The sequence below is a fragment of the Siphateles boraxobius genome, unplaced genomic scaffold, assembly GCF_051911475.1.
Source record: "Siphateles boraxobius isolate OS27281-9 unplaced genomic scaffold, OSU_SipBor_1 9, whole genome shotgun sequence".
Taxonomy (NCBI): domain Eukaryota; kingdom Metazoa; phylum Chordata; class Actinopteri; order Cypriniformes; family Leuciscidae; genus Siphateles; species Siphateles boraxobius.
The window spans coordinates 18171691-18191553 of record NW_027509219.1 but is presented as its reverse complement, the minus strand read 5'-3'; the positions used below and the strand labels follow the sequence as shown (position 1 = coordinate 18191553).

Sequence of the window (19863 nt, the reverse complement as noted above, 5' to 3'; positions counted from 1 at the left end):
GACTTTTAACGATCCCACGGCACAAACTATCATCATTTGGTGGAAGGGCTTTTTGTACTGCTGCCCCAACTCTCTGGAATTCTATTCCCCAACACATCCGCGACCTTTCATCATTACACGATTTCAAAACTCACCTTAAAACGTATCTTTTTGCTACTTGTTTCCCTTGATTTCTGTTTATGTACCACTATCTCAATTTATTTTTATTGTTTCTATGTCATGTTTATTTGTACTTTATTGTAAAGTACAAATTACTAATGACTATTTCCACCTAAATCTTCTCACTCCCTCTGGATACACCTACCTGACCAAACCTCGTTTGACATCAAGGGGTGGTGGCCTGGTTGCTGTTCACCGCAGCAGCATTCCAGTCAAAACTATTGACTTTCACGTGACTTTAACTTTTGAATATCTAGTTCTCAAAGTTTCTGGTACATCTCCAATGATCTTGATTCTCCTGTATCGTCCACCTAAAGCTATCTCAAATTTCTTCAGTGAACTGCATGAACTGTTAACCCTTTCCTCTGCCTTATCCTCTTGTGTTATATTACTTGGTGATTTCAACATACATGTTGATACTGATTGTGCGTGAATCGCGTGAACTCTAGTCATTATTTAAATGTTTCAATCTTGTACAACATGTCGATTTTGCTGCACACTCAAAAGGTCACACACTGGATCTTGTCTGCACTACTGGTCTACATAATTTTTCCGTGCTTGGTTCTCAAATTGGACTGTCTGATCACCTCCTCGTTGAACTAAACTGTGAAATGCCTCTTCCCTGCCTCAGGGTGAAATCTACTATAACCTTCTGTAACCTCAATTCTGTTAATCCATTACTGTTTTCTGAATCTGTACAAACTCATCTCTCTGATATTACTGAACACACTAGCTCTCTTGATATCCTTACCAAATATAATGCCTGTATTTCCGCTGCCCTTGATACACATGCCCCTCTTAAAAGTAGAGTTGTACCTTCTACACACACGTCTCCCTGGTTTACCCCTGCACTTCGCAATCTAAAAACAGCTGGTCGTCGCCTTGAACGCCTTTACAGGAAAACTGGTTTGACTGTTCACCTTACTGCTTACACTGACCATATCCAATTGTACAAGTCTGCTATAAACACTGCACGCTCTGGTTACTACTCTACTATTATCAATAATGCATCCTCTCGACCTAAAGCACTATTTTCAGTAGTCAATAAACTCACCAACCCTCCTGCACCTGTCATTAGTAACTCAGCAGACCTCTGTGAGTCATTCCTGCATTTCTTTTTAAATAAAACTGATAGCATTCCCAATCATTTCCCATCCATGATCTCTCCTGGCTACACACACGACTTCCCCACTGCTTTTACTCCTGGTACTCTCACTGATTTTGCCTCCCCAACCCCTGCTTATATCTCTGAGCTAATCAACAAAGCAAATACATCTTCCTGTCATCTTGATCCAGCTCCTACTACTTTACTTAAAAAATGTGCACCTATTATTTCTCTACCGATTTCACTTCTCATCTCCCAACTACTGGTTCTGTTCCTCTGGAATTAAAAACTGCTGCTGTCACTCCTGTCCTAAAGAAACCCAGCCTCGACCCTACCAACATGACCAATTACAGACCAATCTCAAATCTACCATTTCTTTCGAAACTGCTTGAGAAAGTGGTCGCTGCCCAACTTCAAACACACATGTCATCTAACAACCACTATGAATGTTTTCAATCCGCTTTCCGCACCCTCCACAGCACTGAAACAGCACTTCTTAGGGTTGTCAATGATCTCCTTATGGCCACTGACTCCGGCTCCACCAGTATTCTAATTCTTCTAGATATTTCCTCTGCGTTCGACACAATCTCTCACAGTATTCTCATCTCACGACTCTCTGCTCTTGGTGTTTCTGGAACTGCCCTATCTTGGTTAACTTCCTACCTGTCTGATCGTCAGCATTATATCTCTATCCGCCAGGCTAAGTCCACTACTGCCTCTGTCCCGCACAGTGTTCCCCAGGGTTCTGTTCTTGGGCCTCTTCTCTTCATCATCTACATGCTCCCATTAGGTAACATCATCCGTCAACATGACTTTAAATTCCACTGCTACGCAGATGACACACAACTATACATCTATTCACAACGCAATGCTCCTTTTCCCACAAATTCCATATCAGCCTGTATTGATGATATAAATGCTTGGATGACCAGTAATTTTCTCAAACTAAACACTGATAAAACAGATCTACTTCTTATTGGCTCACCTCGATTTACATCCTGTTTCTGTGTTGAAAATGTTCACATTGCTGGAGTTTCGGTTCAACCTTCCACTACTGTCAAAAACCTTGATATAATCTTTGATTCATCTCTTTCCTTCCACACATTTCCTCTCTCACTAAGTCTGCCTTCTTTCACCTTCGTAATATCGCAAGCTTACGTCCATTTCTGAACATCAGCGAATGCGAAACCTTGCTGAAACCTTGGTTCACGCTTTCATCACATGACGGCTTGATTACTGCAATTCTCTTTTCTATGGCTTACCCAACTCATCTATAAATAAAATCCAATACATTCAGAACTCCGCAGCTACAGTCCTTACATACACAAAGAAATCCTCCCACAGTTACGCAGACTTAATTGGCTACCAGTACGTTTTCGTATTAACTACAAGATACTCCTCATCACATTCAAAGCACTACATGGTCTTGCCCCCACCTATATTTCTGATCTCATCCATACCTACTCCCCAGTTCGCACACTTAGATCCTCCGATACCGGACTTTTAACGATCCCACGGCACAAACTATCATCATTTGGTGGAAGGGCTTTTTGTACTGCTGCCCCAACTCTCTGGAATTCTATTCCCCAACACATCCGCGACCTTTCATCATTACACGATTTCAAAACTCACCTTAAAACGTATCTTTTTGCTACTTGTTTCCCTTGATTTCTGTTTATGTACCACTATCTCAATTTATTTTTATTGTTTCTATGTCATGTTTATTTGTACTTTATTGTAAAGTACAAATTACTAATGACTATTTCCACCTAAATCTTCTCACTCCCTCTGGATACACCTACCTGACCAAACCTCGTTTGACATCAAGGGGTGGTGGCCTGGTTGCTGTTCACCGCAGCAGCATTCCAGTCAAAACTATTGACTTTCACGTGACTTTAACTTTTGAATATCTAGTTCTCAAAGTTTCTGGTACATCTCCAATGATCTTGATTCTCCTGTATCGTCCACCTAAAGCTATCTCAAATTTCTTCAGTGAACTGCATGAACTGTTAACCCTTTCCTCTGCCTTATCCTCTTGTGTTATATTACTTGGTGATTTCAACATACATGTTGATACTGATTGTGCGTGAATCGCGTGAACTCTAGTCATTATTTAAATGTTTCAATCTTGTACAACATGTCGATTTTGCTGCACACTCAAAAGGTCACACACTGGATCTTGTCTGCACTACTGGTCTACATAATTTTTCCGTGCTTGGTTCTCAAATTGGACTGTCTGATCACCTCCTCGTTGAACTAAACTGTGAAATGCCTCTTCCCTGCCTCAGGGTGAAATCTACTATAACCTTCTGTAACCTCAATTCTGTTAATCCATTACTGTTTTCTGAATCTGTACAAACTCATCTCTCTGATATTACTGAACACACTAGCTCTCTTGATATCCTTACCAAATATAATGCCTGTATTTCCGCTGCCCTTGATACACATGCCCCTCTTAAAAGTAGAGTTGTACCTTCTACACACACGTCTCCCTGGTTTACCCCTGCACTTCGCAATCTAAAAACAGCTGGTCGTCGCCTTGAACGCCTTTACAGGAAAACTGGTTTGACTGTTCACCTTACTGCTTACACTGACCATATCCAATTGTACAAGTCTGCTATAAACACTGCACGCTCTGGTTACTACTCTACTATTATCAATAATGCATCCTCTCGACCTAAAGCACTATTTTCAGTAGTCAATAAACTCACCAACCCTCCTGCACCTGTCATTAGTAACTCAGCAGACCTCTGTGAGTCATTCCTGCATTTCTTTTTAAATAAAACTGATAGCATTCCCAATCATTTCCCATCCATGATCTCTCCTGGCTACACACACGACTTCCCCACTGCTTTTACTCCTGGTACTCTCACTGATTTTGCCTCCCCAACCCCTGCTTATATCTCTGAGCTAATTTATTATTATTAATTCACTGAAGGCCTAGGTGTGAAATGCACGGCCCACCACTGGCTATTATAAATATTAAAAACAAGAACTCATACAGCAAACATTTTTGCACTATCTTGACATTTTTGCACCAGGCCCCAATAATTTCCAACCATGGTGTGTGCGAATCGTGATGGTGGTTGGGCTCTTTTTAAAGCACAAGCCTTGTGTTGTGAGGCCCGTTTCAAGTGAACGGGTGAAACATAGCAAAGGCCGCTACTGGTGATCTCTTTAATGCAAAGTGCTGCATCTACAGCACTCTGGATAGGAATATACTTACATCAGCATACATTAAGACCCCTTAACAGTTTACTAAGTGTATAAACAATTGCATTTATGAAACCATTACGTCCCGGATAGCTTTTCTTTCTATAGCACCATAGATGACAGTAATGCTGCATTTTATGGCTCTTTGTTACATAAGTGCACATTAGGATTACTGTATGATTCAAGTCACGAGACAGGTGCATTTTTTTTTTTAAAATAAAGATGCATTAAATTGAATATATATTAAGCAATATCATTTGAGCAAGAAGCAATGACTCACTCATAAAAACGTAGCTGCATCCGATACGCCCACTTCCCTCAAATAAACAGTATGCGAAAACAGTAATATGTCCAAATTCAAATAACAGTATAGGTGAAAAGCACCCGGATGACCACAGGAGAAGGGATGTAAATAGCAGTGAAGCAAAGCAATAGTAGGTCACATGTCAATGGCAACATGACGAATGTTGTATGTCTAGGTTACATTCATATTACACTCATTCATACTATATAGAACACACTTTTTAGCAGCAGAAAAGTAAGTATTCATTTAAAGAGAGTATGCGATCAGCATGAATGTATAAAGTGTTTTGAAAAATTCAGTTGAATGAATGATTCAATGACTTGCTCGTAAGGACAGTTATACTAAATCCCATCCACTAATGCACAGACAGTCTGTCTGGGGCATGCAAACACAGACAAGCCAATCAAACCTGAGAACCAATTAATCATAACAGGAACTACAAAATTTAGATAATAGATATTTAAAGATCTTCAAGACACTCCGCGTCATTTAAAGCATCAGACAGGCTGCATTCTCACAACTCAGACCGAATGTTTCCTTCCTTACGGCCAAAGGTACTGTAGATTGCAAGAGACAATCAGAGCTTTGAGTGTTGGCCATCTCTGCGTTTAATGACGACCCCGGTTAAAAACTATTGATCTTCTTCAGGAGATTAACTGGTCTTGCCAATAAAAGGCTCTTGTAAAGATATGGTCGATACTCAGGCGCCGCTAACACAGACAACAGCATTTATTCGTACTTTTTTCTTGCAGACAAATGGGCGTGTAGCTATATGAGTGCAGGGTTTTTCTAGCCATCATAACCTGCTTTTGTTTGTTTCTTTGTGTCACTGATTTGATCCTGATAAACTGCAGTATGATTGATCACGCTCTAATGCCTTATCTCTGTGAGCATGTGCACACAGTGCAGGTCTACGCTGTAAAATTCCACAGAGAAAGTAAAGCAAGATCTGGTAAGAGGTACAGATGCTTTCCCATATATGGAGATCTAGACTATAGAGATGTAAAAAAAAGTTTTTCACTAATACTTTTAACCAGTAAAGCTTATTCAGGAAAAACTGTAAAATAACTAGATCTTTACATTTCCTGAAGAAAATAACAGTGATGCTTGCCTGTGCAAAACTAGCTACTATGATGAGTGTTCTGGTTGCACCTTCCATGTCTCTATGATATTCTGGTCCCTCTTCCAATGAACTGTACAGGATTTCAACTGTGCTATTATCCACCACTCAAAATTATGAAAGTAATACATATTATAATTAAATTAATAATTATATAATTTACCTATTTTGATTGTCTGCCAGTCAAAATAACTAATTAAATACATTATCAATTAATAAGAATGAAAATTATAATTATTATTAACCAGCTGCTCATTTACATAAAACAACAACAATCTGTGAGTTCATGTCAACCTGCGGCTTCAGATCCTCTTCAGGATCCAGTTCTCTTCATGGCTTCAGCTACCTTCTAGCTGTATTTGGGACACTCACTTGTGCTTGTACATTATTGATGCTTACATTTGGTTCCCCTCCAAAAATAAAGAGCAATGTCTCCCTCCTTTCCTTTCCTCTCTCTCTCTCTCTCTCTCTCTCTCTCTCTCTCTCTCTCTCTCTCTCTCTCTCACTGTATGGGAGGGAGTGATAAGGGTGAGCTCCTTTAAAAGGCATGTATTATTCCTCCTAGTCACACAGGCTTTTACATGTGTTTGTGGAAGTGCCCACAGCTGTCCAATGAAAAGGGTGACAGGTATTTATCAAACAATGGGCAGCCTTCCTTTCCAGACGGATGCATAGATGGACCAACAAATAAACAGATATTCTCTAGTGTCAAAATCAATGAGAATGACTGGCCCCTATGTCCACTCTTTTTGGCTGATGTCTTTTTCGCAGTTGAGGAAATGTTTTTTGTCAGTACAACTACCATCATGGTGAAATAAAGTTTAGTTGTAAAATATGGTAAAAAACAATTGGTTTAACGCAAGCACAGTTTGTAGTCTAAAGCAGAAACAGCAATGTATCGGCTATAACTTTTACTTTTGACATTAGTTTCTTGGTAATCTATGTAAGGAGAGCAACAATTTAAGAGGCCATATTATTCCTATTACAACGTCTTGATTTTGTTTTTTTGGGGTTATTAAAATAGATTTTCATGCTTAAACACATTATTTTGCATGTATTTTACATTGTTGCAGCTCCTCTCTACCCCGTCTGTCAGTAACACTCCGGTCTCAGTATAGTTCCAGTCTCAATGAAGCCCCTCCTTCCGAAAACCGCAATGTGCTCTGATTGGTTGGCTGGACCAGTGTATTGTAGTAGGGGGAAGTTCGGATCATTTTACTGACTCGGATCTTTGAGTCTCGTTCAGCAAAATGAACGAATCTTTCTTCGAGTCATTTCGTTCATTTCAGCATAACATAATTAAAATGGCATGTTAAATATACCATTTAACGAGTCTCGAGTTCGGGTTTTAAATCCTTCATTCCTTTCCATCACGTGACCGCTGGTATCTCGCATCAAATACAACTTTAGATTCGTATTATTGACTGCGTCTGAATGTATATTGTTTTATATTTAGGAATTAAAATACAAAATATGTGCAATAAACATTATCTGAAAAATAAAAGTTCCATCTTATTAGCCTATTGTCCCCGTCCGTCTCTTTTCTAAATGTTTTCTGTGCATCTGTGGTGTGTTTTATTATATATTATACATTAATTAACTATTATACATTAACTATGTGCTTGTTTGTAAAAAGGTAGTGAATTAGTAGGCTATTCAATACGGTGACAAGTCACGTGACAAAAGAACGAAGGACTCAAAACCCGAAGACTCGAAAAAAATGAACTGATCATTTCTCTTTCCGGTACTGACAGCATAGCCCATATGGGACTGACAGGAAGAACGAAAGACTCGGACCCGTCCCGAACCCGAAGACTTGAGAGAGATGAACTAATCATTCCTGTTTCCAGTACAGATTCAGAACCCATATGTTGCGCAATGCGCATGCGCGGTCAACACAAAATGAACGAATCACTCTCTGAGACAACTCGGTAGTCCCGAGTCATATTAAAGATTTGTTCAAAATGAACAAATCGTTCATGAACGAAACATCACTAGTGTATTGATTGGTCAACCATTTTGAGCGCGTTTCAAGTTGCAACTCCTTTACCATAACTGCAAATTTCCAACACACTACTAATGCAACAACTATGCCTCATCCCTTTTCTTTCCTTTTTTTTTTTTTTTGCGTATGCCTTGGGTATGAATTATTTAAATGAGGGATATTGTGAAATATACGTTCCCTGAAGAAAACTCAAGACTACAATAGAGCCGTTCCAGGGAGTTCAGAAACAGCGCTTACTGATATAGAAAGTAACTCTTTAGAGTAAACTTTGTCCTTTGTATCTTTGCAGAGCTTTTTCATGCTCAACATTACACACTAAAGAAAGTTTAAAATGTAAAAAGCTTAATGGGTTCTTATTATTATATTTGGCGTTGTTTGATCAACACTATAGTGAATACAAAAATCTTAATTGGCTGTTTGAAAACATATGTAAATAACGTTGTTTAGCTAAAAGTTCTGTATGCATTTAAACTTTTCCATAAGCGCCACCTTCAATTGCCGTTTTTTCCACATTGTTCTAAACAGACAAATCGCATTTCACACATTTTTTTTTATTGTGAACAGACCTTTATACCAGAAACGTACTTCAAACAAATGGCGAAACGCAGCTGGAACATGCCAGTGATTGGACAGACATTTTGAACAGACAAGTGATAATGAGAAAATGAACATTTGAATGCTTTTAATGTTTTTTTTAACAGACATTAAAATATTTTTGTTGGTGTGAACAGAAACATACTTCACACAAGTACTGAAACGCAGCTAGGAGCGGCAGCGCACATACTTGCAAGGTTTATGAATTGCGTTCTGCCACATTTTGCAATGCAACTACGTGCAAAGCTGACTTTGCGTGGCTGGAAGCTAATAATTGAATGCAAGTACAACCACTGTCCAAGCATTTGAGGTTGCATACACATACTTGCTGAAAGTTTCTGACCTTACATTTACATTTATGTACTTGGCAGATACTTTAATCCAAAGTGATTTACACTGCAATCAAGGTATACATGTGATCAGTTCTTATATATCCTGAGAATTGAAACCGTGACCTGGCAAGTGCTACGCTCTACTGTTTGATCTTTGAATATGTCCTAGATTTGAATGACATGTTTTCCTTGTGATAGTATTACTCACCGAATAGTTTACATGACATTTCTATGTTTTATCCATAAAACGGGGATTCTTCCAGACTGTCTGAACATTTTATCCCTGAGATTATAGTGGGTGTGGGCCTCTCAAAGCGAAGGAAGGGCCAGACACATGCTGTCAGGTGGATCCTCAAAACCTGCTGGTATTGTGACAGCTGAATTCCTGAAAAGCTCTATCGCTCTATCTCACACACTCTCATTTTTTTCATTCTTAAAAGTTAAGCCAAGGTAATCTACTCCTACCACAAACCTACATAAAACCTTGTGATACTGTGCTCTTCATAAGAGAACATCACAATACATTACATCTCATATCAAATAATACTCATGCAAAGACATGCTTGAAATTATTCTGTGCAGTTGAAATGTCACATCTTTTTTAAGCTCTCGTTAAAATTGAGCTTACGTGGAAATTTGATTGCGTAAATATGGTATTTCACCATAATGTTTCCAACAGAAAATTCGTTACACATACAGTATGTCACTGCTTATTACCATGAACTTTATAGGTCCAACAATACACAAAATTAACATGACAGACAGAAAATAGGAAAAAATTCTGATTTACCCAAACAAATGCAAGTATTAGCCATATATATTACAATGAGACAGATTAATTGTGGCAATATTACTTTATAGTTAGATTTTATGTATTTGATGACATTTGACATCAACAAAAAGCATGAGAATAACTTAGTCAAAGTAATTGCAAAGGCTGCTAATTAATTAAATATGTATATGCGCAGCATGTTTCATGGTGATGTGTAGCATTGTGATCAAAGAGGATAGATTGAATCGCAGTAAATGCTGCTTTATCTCTGCAGCGCTGTCAGTTTGTCACTTTGTAATTTGAAAAAGCAACACGTGGCACAAATCTTTCCAAACTTGTAATGAGAAGCATTTACAAAAATGTTCAACAATTTTCTTTTTAAATAAAATAAAAACGAATTATGTTTTACTCCAAACTCACTTCATAACGTCAGCCGAGTGTTTGAAATAACTTCCTTTTGTGATCTGACGTGGCTTCATATCACAGAATGGGACAGAAATTGTATTATTTTATAAAATTCTATACAGTGATAAATTCTGTCGATTAGCATTATAGTAATTAGCATTAGCATTATTATAAATATACTTTATTTTTATGAAAATACCAGAGATATCTAGAACACAGATAAACCATATATTGTCTGAATCGTATTTTTACTGTCTTCATGTTTCATCAGTCAAAATGTCTCTTAAATTATGACAAATTATGTTAGTAAATGCAAATTGTGGGAATCAGATAATTTACTCAAGTCATTCTAGGTGCATATGACTTTCTTCTTTCAGCCAATCACAATCTGAGTTATAAAAAAAAAATTAAAAAAATGGATTTTGAAGCCCAAAAAAACACACCCATCTATCATAAAAGTAATCCAAGGGGTTAATAAAGGCCTTCTGAAGCAAAGCAATGCATTTTTGTAAGAAAAAAATATATCCATATTTATAACTTTATGAACTAGAATCACTGGCTTCGTACATGTACACGAGTCGATTTCCGGCCGAAGAGAGAACCCTGACTCGACGCATGACGTATTGACAAACCCGGAAGTCTAAAATGAGGATTTTAAAGAGAAATATTAGAGGAGCTTGAGTTTGTTGCCTAGCCCTATTTGATTACAAATACTATTTTAAAGTAGCACCAAGTAACTTTTCCTCTGCGGTCGCCTTACAGGTTGGAAGCGGAATTGTCCATTACCGGTGTCGTAAATAATTTAGCCTACCGCAGCCTACTGTCGCACGTGCATGCTCTCTGTTTACCCAACACCGGCTTTGGAATCAACAATGGCCACAGACAAGGTAGAGCATCGGTCCCCAACAGGGGGTCTCGGCCCACTAGGGGGCCTCAGCGAGCTGTTTGGGGGGCCGCGTCATATTTTGAAAAGTGCTGAACAGCATTGAAGCAGCAGTCCGTAACTTTTTTGTGTTCAAGATTTACTAAATTTATATAATGAGCGAGTACATCATGAATCCATTTTCCAAACCGTGTGTTGTCTTATCCTGAGTCACTATGGTACACCTTTAATAAGTGTTTATATTGGGACTATTTTAGTATTGATAATATCTAAAATATTGGGACTATTTTAGTCCCAATATTGGGTCGTACCGCTGGCGGTGTAGCCCAGTGCCTGCGTGACTCGTCAAGACATAAACAGAGAGAAGTAGCTCCGGCTACAATGTTCTTCCGCAAGACGCATTATTCTGTTAATAAACGCATGTTTATTAATCGCTAGAGTGCCAAACGATCATATTACATTAGCTAATTTTATTTACAATCCCCTGGCTGACCAAAAAATGGGTTTTCAACGAAATAGGGCCAATTAATAGGCTGTTTTTAAATTACAAATAGTCTACTGATGTTTTCGTTATAGTATTTTCAATATTATGCGCTATTATTTGTGCATAAACATATGTGGTTATAGTAATAAACATACTTTAAAAAGTATGTTTGTTTGTTTGTTTAAAAACAAAACATTCTGTCATCCTTAGGCTACTGCAAGCTTACAAGAGCGACAATATCATTAAATGTGAAGGGGGGCCCTAAAATATTTTCTTGGTAAAAAGGGGGTCTCAGACAAAAAAAGGTTGGGAACCACTGAGGTAGAGTATGATGCATGATTTTATGAAAGTATGATGTATTGCGACATCACAAACGAGCAATTGTAGCAATTGTAACGCTTGCCGTAAAGCAAGTCAAACTAGTAGTTTTCTTATGTGTCATTAGAACTACAGAAACGCGACCCGATCTGGCAACCTTACATAGCGTGGATATATCAGATAAAGGACCGCAAAGCTGTGGCATAAGGGCATTTCACAATGTCACAACTTTGGAAACATTATTTTAAGGTAAAAAATCTTACTTAGTGCTGCTTTAATTACAAAAGACTACTTTAAGCCTACTTTGTAACCGAGAAACATGTTAGTTCCAAAACTTCTCCTAAAAATGAACTTGTTCTATCGTGGTCTTTTGTATGTGCAGATGATGGATAAGCCCTTGCATGAGGAGTATTGAGAGCATATGCATTTAGAGATTGAAAGTTAGAGAAGGAGGAAAGCAAAGCAAAGAGAGAGAGACAGAGACAGACATGGCCAATCATACCTGAGGACCTGCAGCTCTACTTCAGAGTTCTGTAACTCATCGCTCAGTCTCCTCCAGCGTAGCAGAGCTTTAAACTGTCTCTGCTCCTCAGCTTCTCTACAACCCAACTGGGGAAGACAAAAAAAGTTAACAAAACAAAGCAAACAACTGAAATTAAGTGAGTCTGAACACAAAAGTTTCATTTTAACGGTTAAGTGTGTCATTTCTGCACCACTAGCATCATCAAATGGAACCAGCTATTGATTTCAAGGAATAGATGTCCTCAAATGCACCCCCATCAGCAATTGGTCAGACAAACAGATATCCCCGCCTCTAACTCTCGGCATTGGTTAAGCCAGCACGTCTGTTGTATATTATATTTTGATTATATTTTTGTGCTATCAATATTTTGATAGCACCAAAAAGCCCCAGAGTTTATACTCTTCAGGGAAATCAATCTATGAATGACCTACTGATAGCAGTCTCTGAATATTGAAGCAGGAAAAGAGAAAGAATTTAAAACATCAATACAATTACACACTAAAGATTTAAATGCAGCTTGTTGAAATTTAAGACATATTGGAAACATTACATTAGCACACCAATAGTTTTAAATTCAGAACCGGTAAACAGATTATAAATACATTCTGAATGAAGTGAAGTACTGTGTTGATGCGGCGCACAATCACACTTCACAAGCTTGAGTTTGTGTCTCATTATTAGCTATCTCAGTCATTACAGAAAGTGAAGTCTTCCAGTTAATGCAGAAAATTCCATTTAATTTTAAACTCATTTTACATTCTGACAAGTCAGCAAGTGCTCTAATAGGTGTGTAATGAATTTTGGTAAACATGCTGCATTTAAGATTCTTTCTTTTTTTGGAGCTTTACTGTTTGAGGAAAAAACAAATCCTTTTTGAAAAACGATGAAAACTTAGATTGGCAGCACATAAGCGTTCAAAGATTCTACTTTATCGTGGTACCTTCTGAACGTGGTTCCAGAACGCATCCTCTAAATAAGTGGCAAAACCCTCGCTGATCCATTCTTCCGTCCAATCCCGTGCTCCAATGGCCAGCCCAAACCAGGAATGGGCGATTTCATGGCACAATCTTGCCCCACAGAGGTTCCTCTCACCCTTTAGCAAGCTTTGAGACAGGAACATGATATGTGGACTAGAAAACAAGAGAAAGATTTATTTTACCATTTAAAAGGGGAACAAACTTAAAAAACGACTAGGATTAGACGCCATGGTTGTACTGTAATTCGTCTACAAACAAATCATTGCTTATAATGTTACTGCGGGTGCTGAGAGCTCAGAGCTCTGACTTCAGCTCTGATCTAGTTATAACATGTTATAAAACTCAGCCACCCTGAAAGAACATCAAAGTGTGGGATTTTCTCTGCCATAGACATACTGTCGTTAAGGAGGTGGAGCCCCCAGCCAAAATGAGGCCTGTTTGCTGCCAGTGGATTTCAGAGTAGCCACCCGTGCCGCACCCTTTACCAAAAAATCTGGGTGCATTTGCTAATAGCAGCAAATTACAAGACGTATAACCGTCATCAGATGTTACTGGGAAAAGTTCCACTGTGAAATGTGTTGAACGACAACAGCTTAAGCTGGAAAAAATGTCAACTGTAAGATAAGGCTCTTTGAATCCTGAGGTTGTGTATTTTCTTACACAATTGAGACTGCACATAAAACCAATTGAAATATAGTAGTGTTTGCCTCCTCACCCGAAATTACCTTGAGTGACCTTTTCAACCAGATAGCCTTGTGTTTCGTACAGCAAATGGGCTGTTATCAAGACCATGTTCCAAACAAAGTTCCTACGAGTCAGGAAAAACAAACCTGTTTCTTTTGTGTCCCAAGGCGTTGGTTTGGCCACATAATGGTTTTCAAATGTGACACATACTGTCGTAGATAGCCACAAGCGTTTTTCTTCCCTCACAAAATGAACCTGATAAAATAATCTGAGAGTTTTATGTACCCCTTTTTACCTTATCAGCCAGACGTTCACCTTGCCTGGGTCTGGAAAGAGTTTTTTTCTTCCCTACTGTTGCTTTCTTTACACAATGACCACAGCGACAAGCAGGAAATCAATAAAAAGGTTGGCCTTGACTCTTGAGTTGAAGGTGGCAGGTGTGCCTTTCATTCACACTGTTATGGTTCCCAGAAGTCATCGATATGTTATTTTAGCGGGATTCTGTGTGCCCAAAGAGTTCTCTAAAGTAGAGCTGAGGGACTTTGAAAAAAGCCCAGTTTCTGGATATAGATGACAGAAAATGTCCAACACTGTTAAAGAGAAGTGGTAAACAACATAAGCTTGTTCTTTAAAGGTGGACACTGTTCAAAGGCCAGGAAAAAGGGATCTCTTTAGAAGCCACAGAACCTTCTTTTCAGATGTGAAGCACGCAGAATCTGTTCACTGACCGCCTGATGCATAATTTTCACAAAACGGGAAAGTAGTTTCCCAAAATTGGACAGACAGACAGATAGACGGATAGACGGATAGACGGATAGACAGATAGATAGATAGATAGATAAGTTTATTAGTTTATAATGACGTGGACAGTCATTTTTGAGAAAAAGAGCCGCTTTAGCCTAAACGGCTAATTTCCAGCTGTAGTCCCCGGTTAGTTGTCAATAGGCATACATCAATTTAAAAATACATTACAATTATATTTACAACAGGACTAAGCAATGGAAAAATAGACATACTAAGCATGTGGCACAACATTGAGACAAACGCAAACAAACATGCGCAGATTGCAAAGACATGGAAAAACAATAAACAATTTGTAAAACAATACAAATCTACACAAAGAATAATCACACAAAGGCCACACTAAAGCACTAGCAAGACATAACATTGAGGCAGGCAGCAGAAATCAAGTGGGAGTAGCATGACCATGTCACATCAAATACACATCGCAACTATCAAATTAATGTGTGCAGTTGTAATTTTCGGACAGCCAGTTTTGCAGGTGTATAGTAAAAGTCGAGTACGTATGTATGTCTTTGATTGTAGTTAGTTAGTTCCACTTTTGTATTGCTGAGACAGAAAATGATAATTGACAAAATGTGCTTTTCCTAAATGGAATTAGAAGGTCACCTCGTGTGGTGCATCTAGTAATCTAACTACTATTATTATGTCGGATTATGAATGAATTAAAAGAAGCGGGTGCAGTATTATGCAGAATTTTGTAGACTAAGCAGATGTTTTTATATTTGATTACATCTTCCCAGCTAAGCAGTTTATGATTATTAAGGATAATTCAGTGATGTGAACTGTTAGGCGTCTGATCCAGAACTTTAAGAGTTATTTTATAAAGAGTTGCTAGTGGCTTTAGTGATAGACTGTTGGTTTAACCCCAGCTTGTCAGACAATATGTTAGATGTGACACAATCATGGTATCCATAAATAGTTTGGCAGCATTAAAAGTAAGTGCATTTCTAATATATCTAAAATTAGCTAAACTAAACTTGACCCTATTGCACACTTTTTTAATATGCGCTTTAAAAGAAAGATTAGAATCAATAATAACACCTAAATACTTGAATTGTGGCACAATACTAATGTTTTGACCAGAAATCGTTATATTTGACACAATGTTAAATTTGCTCTTTGTGAAAAACATTCCCACAGTTTTATCTACATTTAGTTGAAGGCACAAACAATTCAGTCGGTTAGTGATCTGATCCATGGCTGTGGTCTGTTTAGCAGCAGCCAAATGTTTTGTCTTGGCATGCACATAAATTACAGTGTCGTCCGCATACATTAGTGTATTGGTATCAGGGCAAACTGCTGGCAAATCATTAATATATAGACTAAATAAAGCGGACCAAGTATCGATCCTTGTGGTACCCCTACGCGTAAATTACAAGCTAATGAACGATGATTGTTCACAGAAACGTATTGAGTTCAGCCAGTTAAATATGATTCAATCCATTTAATTGCAGAAGAGGAGAAGTTAAAAGTAGAGAGTTTGGCAATAAGGACCTGATGGTTGACTGTGTCAAAAGCTTTACGGAGATCTAAAAATACAGCACCAACAACACCTCCCTTGTCAACCATTGCTCGAACAGTTTCTAATAAGAGACAGTTGGCTGTTTCTGCGGAGTGATGGGCCCTGAAGCCAAACTGCATCGGATTAAGAGTGAATGGACTATTATTAAGGAATGAGACAAGCTGCTCTGATACACATTTTTCAGCAACCTTGGATACCACAGGTAAAATACTAATTGGGCGATAATTAAATATGTTCATAGGATCATTTGATTTAAATATAGGAGTTACAATTGCAGTCTTCCAGGTAGTTGGAAATGTCCCCTCTAATACTGTCTGGTTAACAATTTGTGTGATAGGGTAGGCCAGGTGTTCTTTCAGGGATTTAAGCATTTTTAGAATCCATTCCATAAATATCTTTTGCTGTTGAGATTTTAAGAGAATTAATAATTGCCTGGGTTTTAATTTCGGAGATAGGTAGAATGCTAAAAGAAGGCTTACTTTCATCTTTGACAAGTTCTCCGGTTGTTGGATGAAAATTCTGTGCGATTTCATCAGATAGATAGATCTATCCAAGTAAAAGTTCATCCAAAACTGAACTACACAGGTTCTCTTTTACTGATGCCACACACAAGCAAACACATGTACTGTAAGTCAATAAACCAAAAATTCCTGGAGGATATCTGTACAAAAATATTTAATAATCACGTCTTTTCATCAGAGAACAGAATATCCCCACCTGCCATTGAATTACCAGAGGAAACACTGAAAATGGAATGTAATGGTTCAGATTTCAAACATGGCAAAATCATCATCATACTCTCAACATGGAATGTCAGAGTTATGGAGGAGGAAAACTTGGTGGGAATAAATCATTCCCCATCTAATATAAGCCTAATTGTGTTTATTGGTAACCTGCCTAATTACATTTTCTTTTTCCAGTAAAAATATTTAAACATAGGCTACAGGATAACAAGATAAAGCTACTTGAGAAGCAAAATTGCTTAAAAGGGACAGTTCACAGATAAATTAAGTTTGTCATCATTTACTCACCCTCATGTAATTTCAAACCTGCATGACATTTTTCTTTTATGAACACCCAAAACAATATTGGACCCCATTGGCTTATCATTGTAAGGACCAAAACAAACAAACAGAAAAAGAAGAAAAGCCCAAAAAAATTTGTCTGAAAAATTATGCCAGTCTGGTTTTTGTGAAATCGTACTAAATGACCTAGATACCGAAGTGACGCTCATCCTTATCTAGTACAGTACAATACTTTTTTTGAAGTTGAATAAAAGAAAGATAATTGGCATACGTTTAACAAGAAATTATTATCCTTCACAATTTCACATTTTCACAACTTCACATTTTTCACAATTTCACAGTACAATACTTTTTTAGAAGTTGAATAAAAGAAAGATAATTGGCATACGTTTAACAAGAAAATATTATCCTTCACAATTTCACATTTAATTTATCTTTGTAGTCATTTCTAAAATTTACTAGCGATTTCTGAGTGAAAATTGTATGTATGAAGAATACATGTTAATTGAACTATAATTGGCCTTAGAATTGTACTTGAATTTGATACTTCAATCCATTATATCATGTATACTTGAGACAGCAAAACTGACTGTTGCTCAATTATTGATTATTGCTCAACAACTGCACATTGTAACTCTAAAAAGCTGAAAGGTAAGAAGAACACTTTTAAACTACATTATACAGTGATAGAAAAGCACTAAAGGGCACCAGCCTTCAACAAATGGGTAGTTATGCCCCTGAATTCAGATCATTAACCACTAGGCAATGAGTAACTCCCAATGAGAAGTGTAGTGCCATTTCAGACATTCAAAGCCATATTTATCTTCACCCCCCGTCTCCTCAAAGTGGCTCCATAATGTGCTGCCTGCACTTATTCTTTCTCTTTGTCTCTTATTTAATTTCCCACTCTCCTCAGTCTGATTGCATGAGCTTATTATAGATGGAAAACCCTGGAAGAACCTCGCAGAACAAACCTGATCTGCCACAGTCCCTTTTCTTCCTGGCCTTCAGGATTTAATGGGTGGTATTCCTGTCTAGACTTTAGATTAAGTTGTGGAGTTGCAAAATGAGGTGTGATTCTCTCTGTAGGCCCTGTGGGGCTCCTTTTGCATGCCAGACCTTTTTAGGACAGATCACATGTGTCAAACATGTAAATCCTGGGAATAAATACCCACACACAGAGGCCGCTGCAGTGCAGAGACTATCAGGATTTGTGGCGTACGCTCCATGAAGCAAACACAGCCTGTTGCAGATCACAACAACAATGCAATCCATATGTAGACGTTCTATCTACCATACGAGTGGGAAATCTGGAAAATAAACCCACGCTCGCATCGCTGCCGATGTTTATCGCGAGTGCCTCATGGCACCATTTTAACTTGATTGCTCCACATTAACGTTACAGAGGACTGCTGAAGAGCGTTCGTAAACTGAGCCCGAGGCGCTCATCAGAACAAGAAAAACCATCCGGACTGAGAAGCAGCAGCAGATGTTTATGCAAAACTTACAGTGTGCAAGGCCCCATTATGTGAGCTTCCTTCCAACATTCAAAGCTATCTTATGAGTGAAGTCATTGGTTGAGTATGCAGAATTCTGGCACGCGTGGAATGCAGGACACTGAAAAAAGACCAAATGAAATCAAACTTGACCCCGTTTACTTTCTTAATACAATATATTTGTCTTCATAATCTTTTATGAAAATATAACTATAACCACACTGAAACAACTTTTCTTTTCAACTGATTTCATAGATCCCTCTTAATTTACAGTCTCCCCTGATCCACCCCTCTATATTTTGTTCTCATTTAAAATCTTGCTTCACCCAAAAATGTAAGAATAATGCATATACACAGCCACACACAAACATACACGCATACACGCACGCACGCACACAACAACACCAACCAATTCCTGATTAAAATTCCTGATTTGCCAAATATGTATAATATTTGTATAATATAAAATATAAAAAATATTTATTTCACTCAGAAATGCATCAGATTACACAACTCTGCAAACCAGGGTTAATATAGTTGTCTTAAAAAAATTCTATCACTTGAAATAAAAAAAATAAAAATACAACAAATTCTAAATATTAATTAAAAATATACTGATAAAACAACAATGGAAAAACCTTTTAAAAATTAATATGAGTGATTTTTTGCAGTAAATAAAACCCCCAGCACAATCCTTCAGTAGAAGTGCTAACAGTAATCCCTCTTTTTGTTAGGAATTTATTTAGACTCCTCCACGAAAAAAAACATTGTGTGAAAAATCTAAACAAATCCTCAATAAATGGTCTATTCACACAAAGAGCAAAGCAATTGTCTTTCGGGTTGAACATTCACACCAAAGCAAAGCAAATCCACACCCGTAAAACAGATGGTTCAACATGAACGCACCTTTCAACTGCTCTGCCATTCAGCTATCAGAAGCACAGTCATGTTCAACACAAAATTAAAAAATTAATTAAAAGTTGTTTTTGACTTAATCACCAAAGGTCAACAGCAAAAACACTTGTACATAAAGTAAGATTAAATACATAAAGTGTAGGCTACTTGTATTATTTAATGTAATAATTCATTGAAATAAATAATAGCAATATATTTCAGTGTGTTCTCAAATGTGTACAGA

The 19863-nt window shown here is 37.7% G+C and overlaps 1 protein-coding gene across 6 annotated transcripts in view; it reads right to left on the bottom strand.

Annotated features, from left to right (window-relative positions):
• Positions 1-19863, bottom strand: part of aopep (aminopeptidase O (putative)) — a 102359-nt gene that overhangs the window by 64814 nt on the left and 17682 nt on the right. For all 6 annotated transcript variants that reach the window (XM_077223269.1, XM_077223270.1, XM_077223272.1 and 3 more), the window contains 2 exons: positions 13158-13347; positions 12197-12303 (listed from right to left, as the gene is read on the bottom strand). In XM_077223269.1, coding sequence (XP_077079384.1) covers positions 12197-12303; positions 13158-13347 — 297 coding nt within the window. The remainder of the gene's footprint in view (positions 1-12196; positions 12304-13157; positions 13348-19863) is intronic.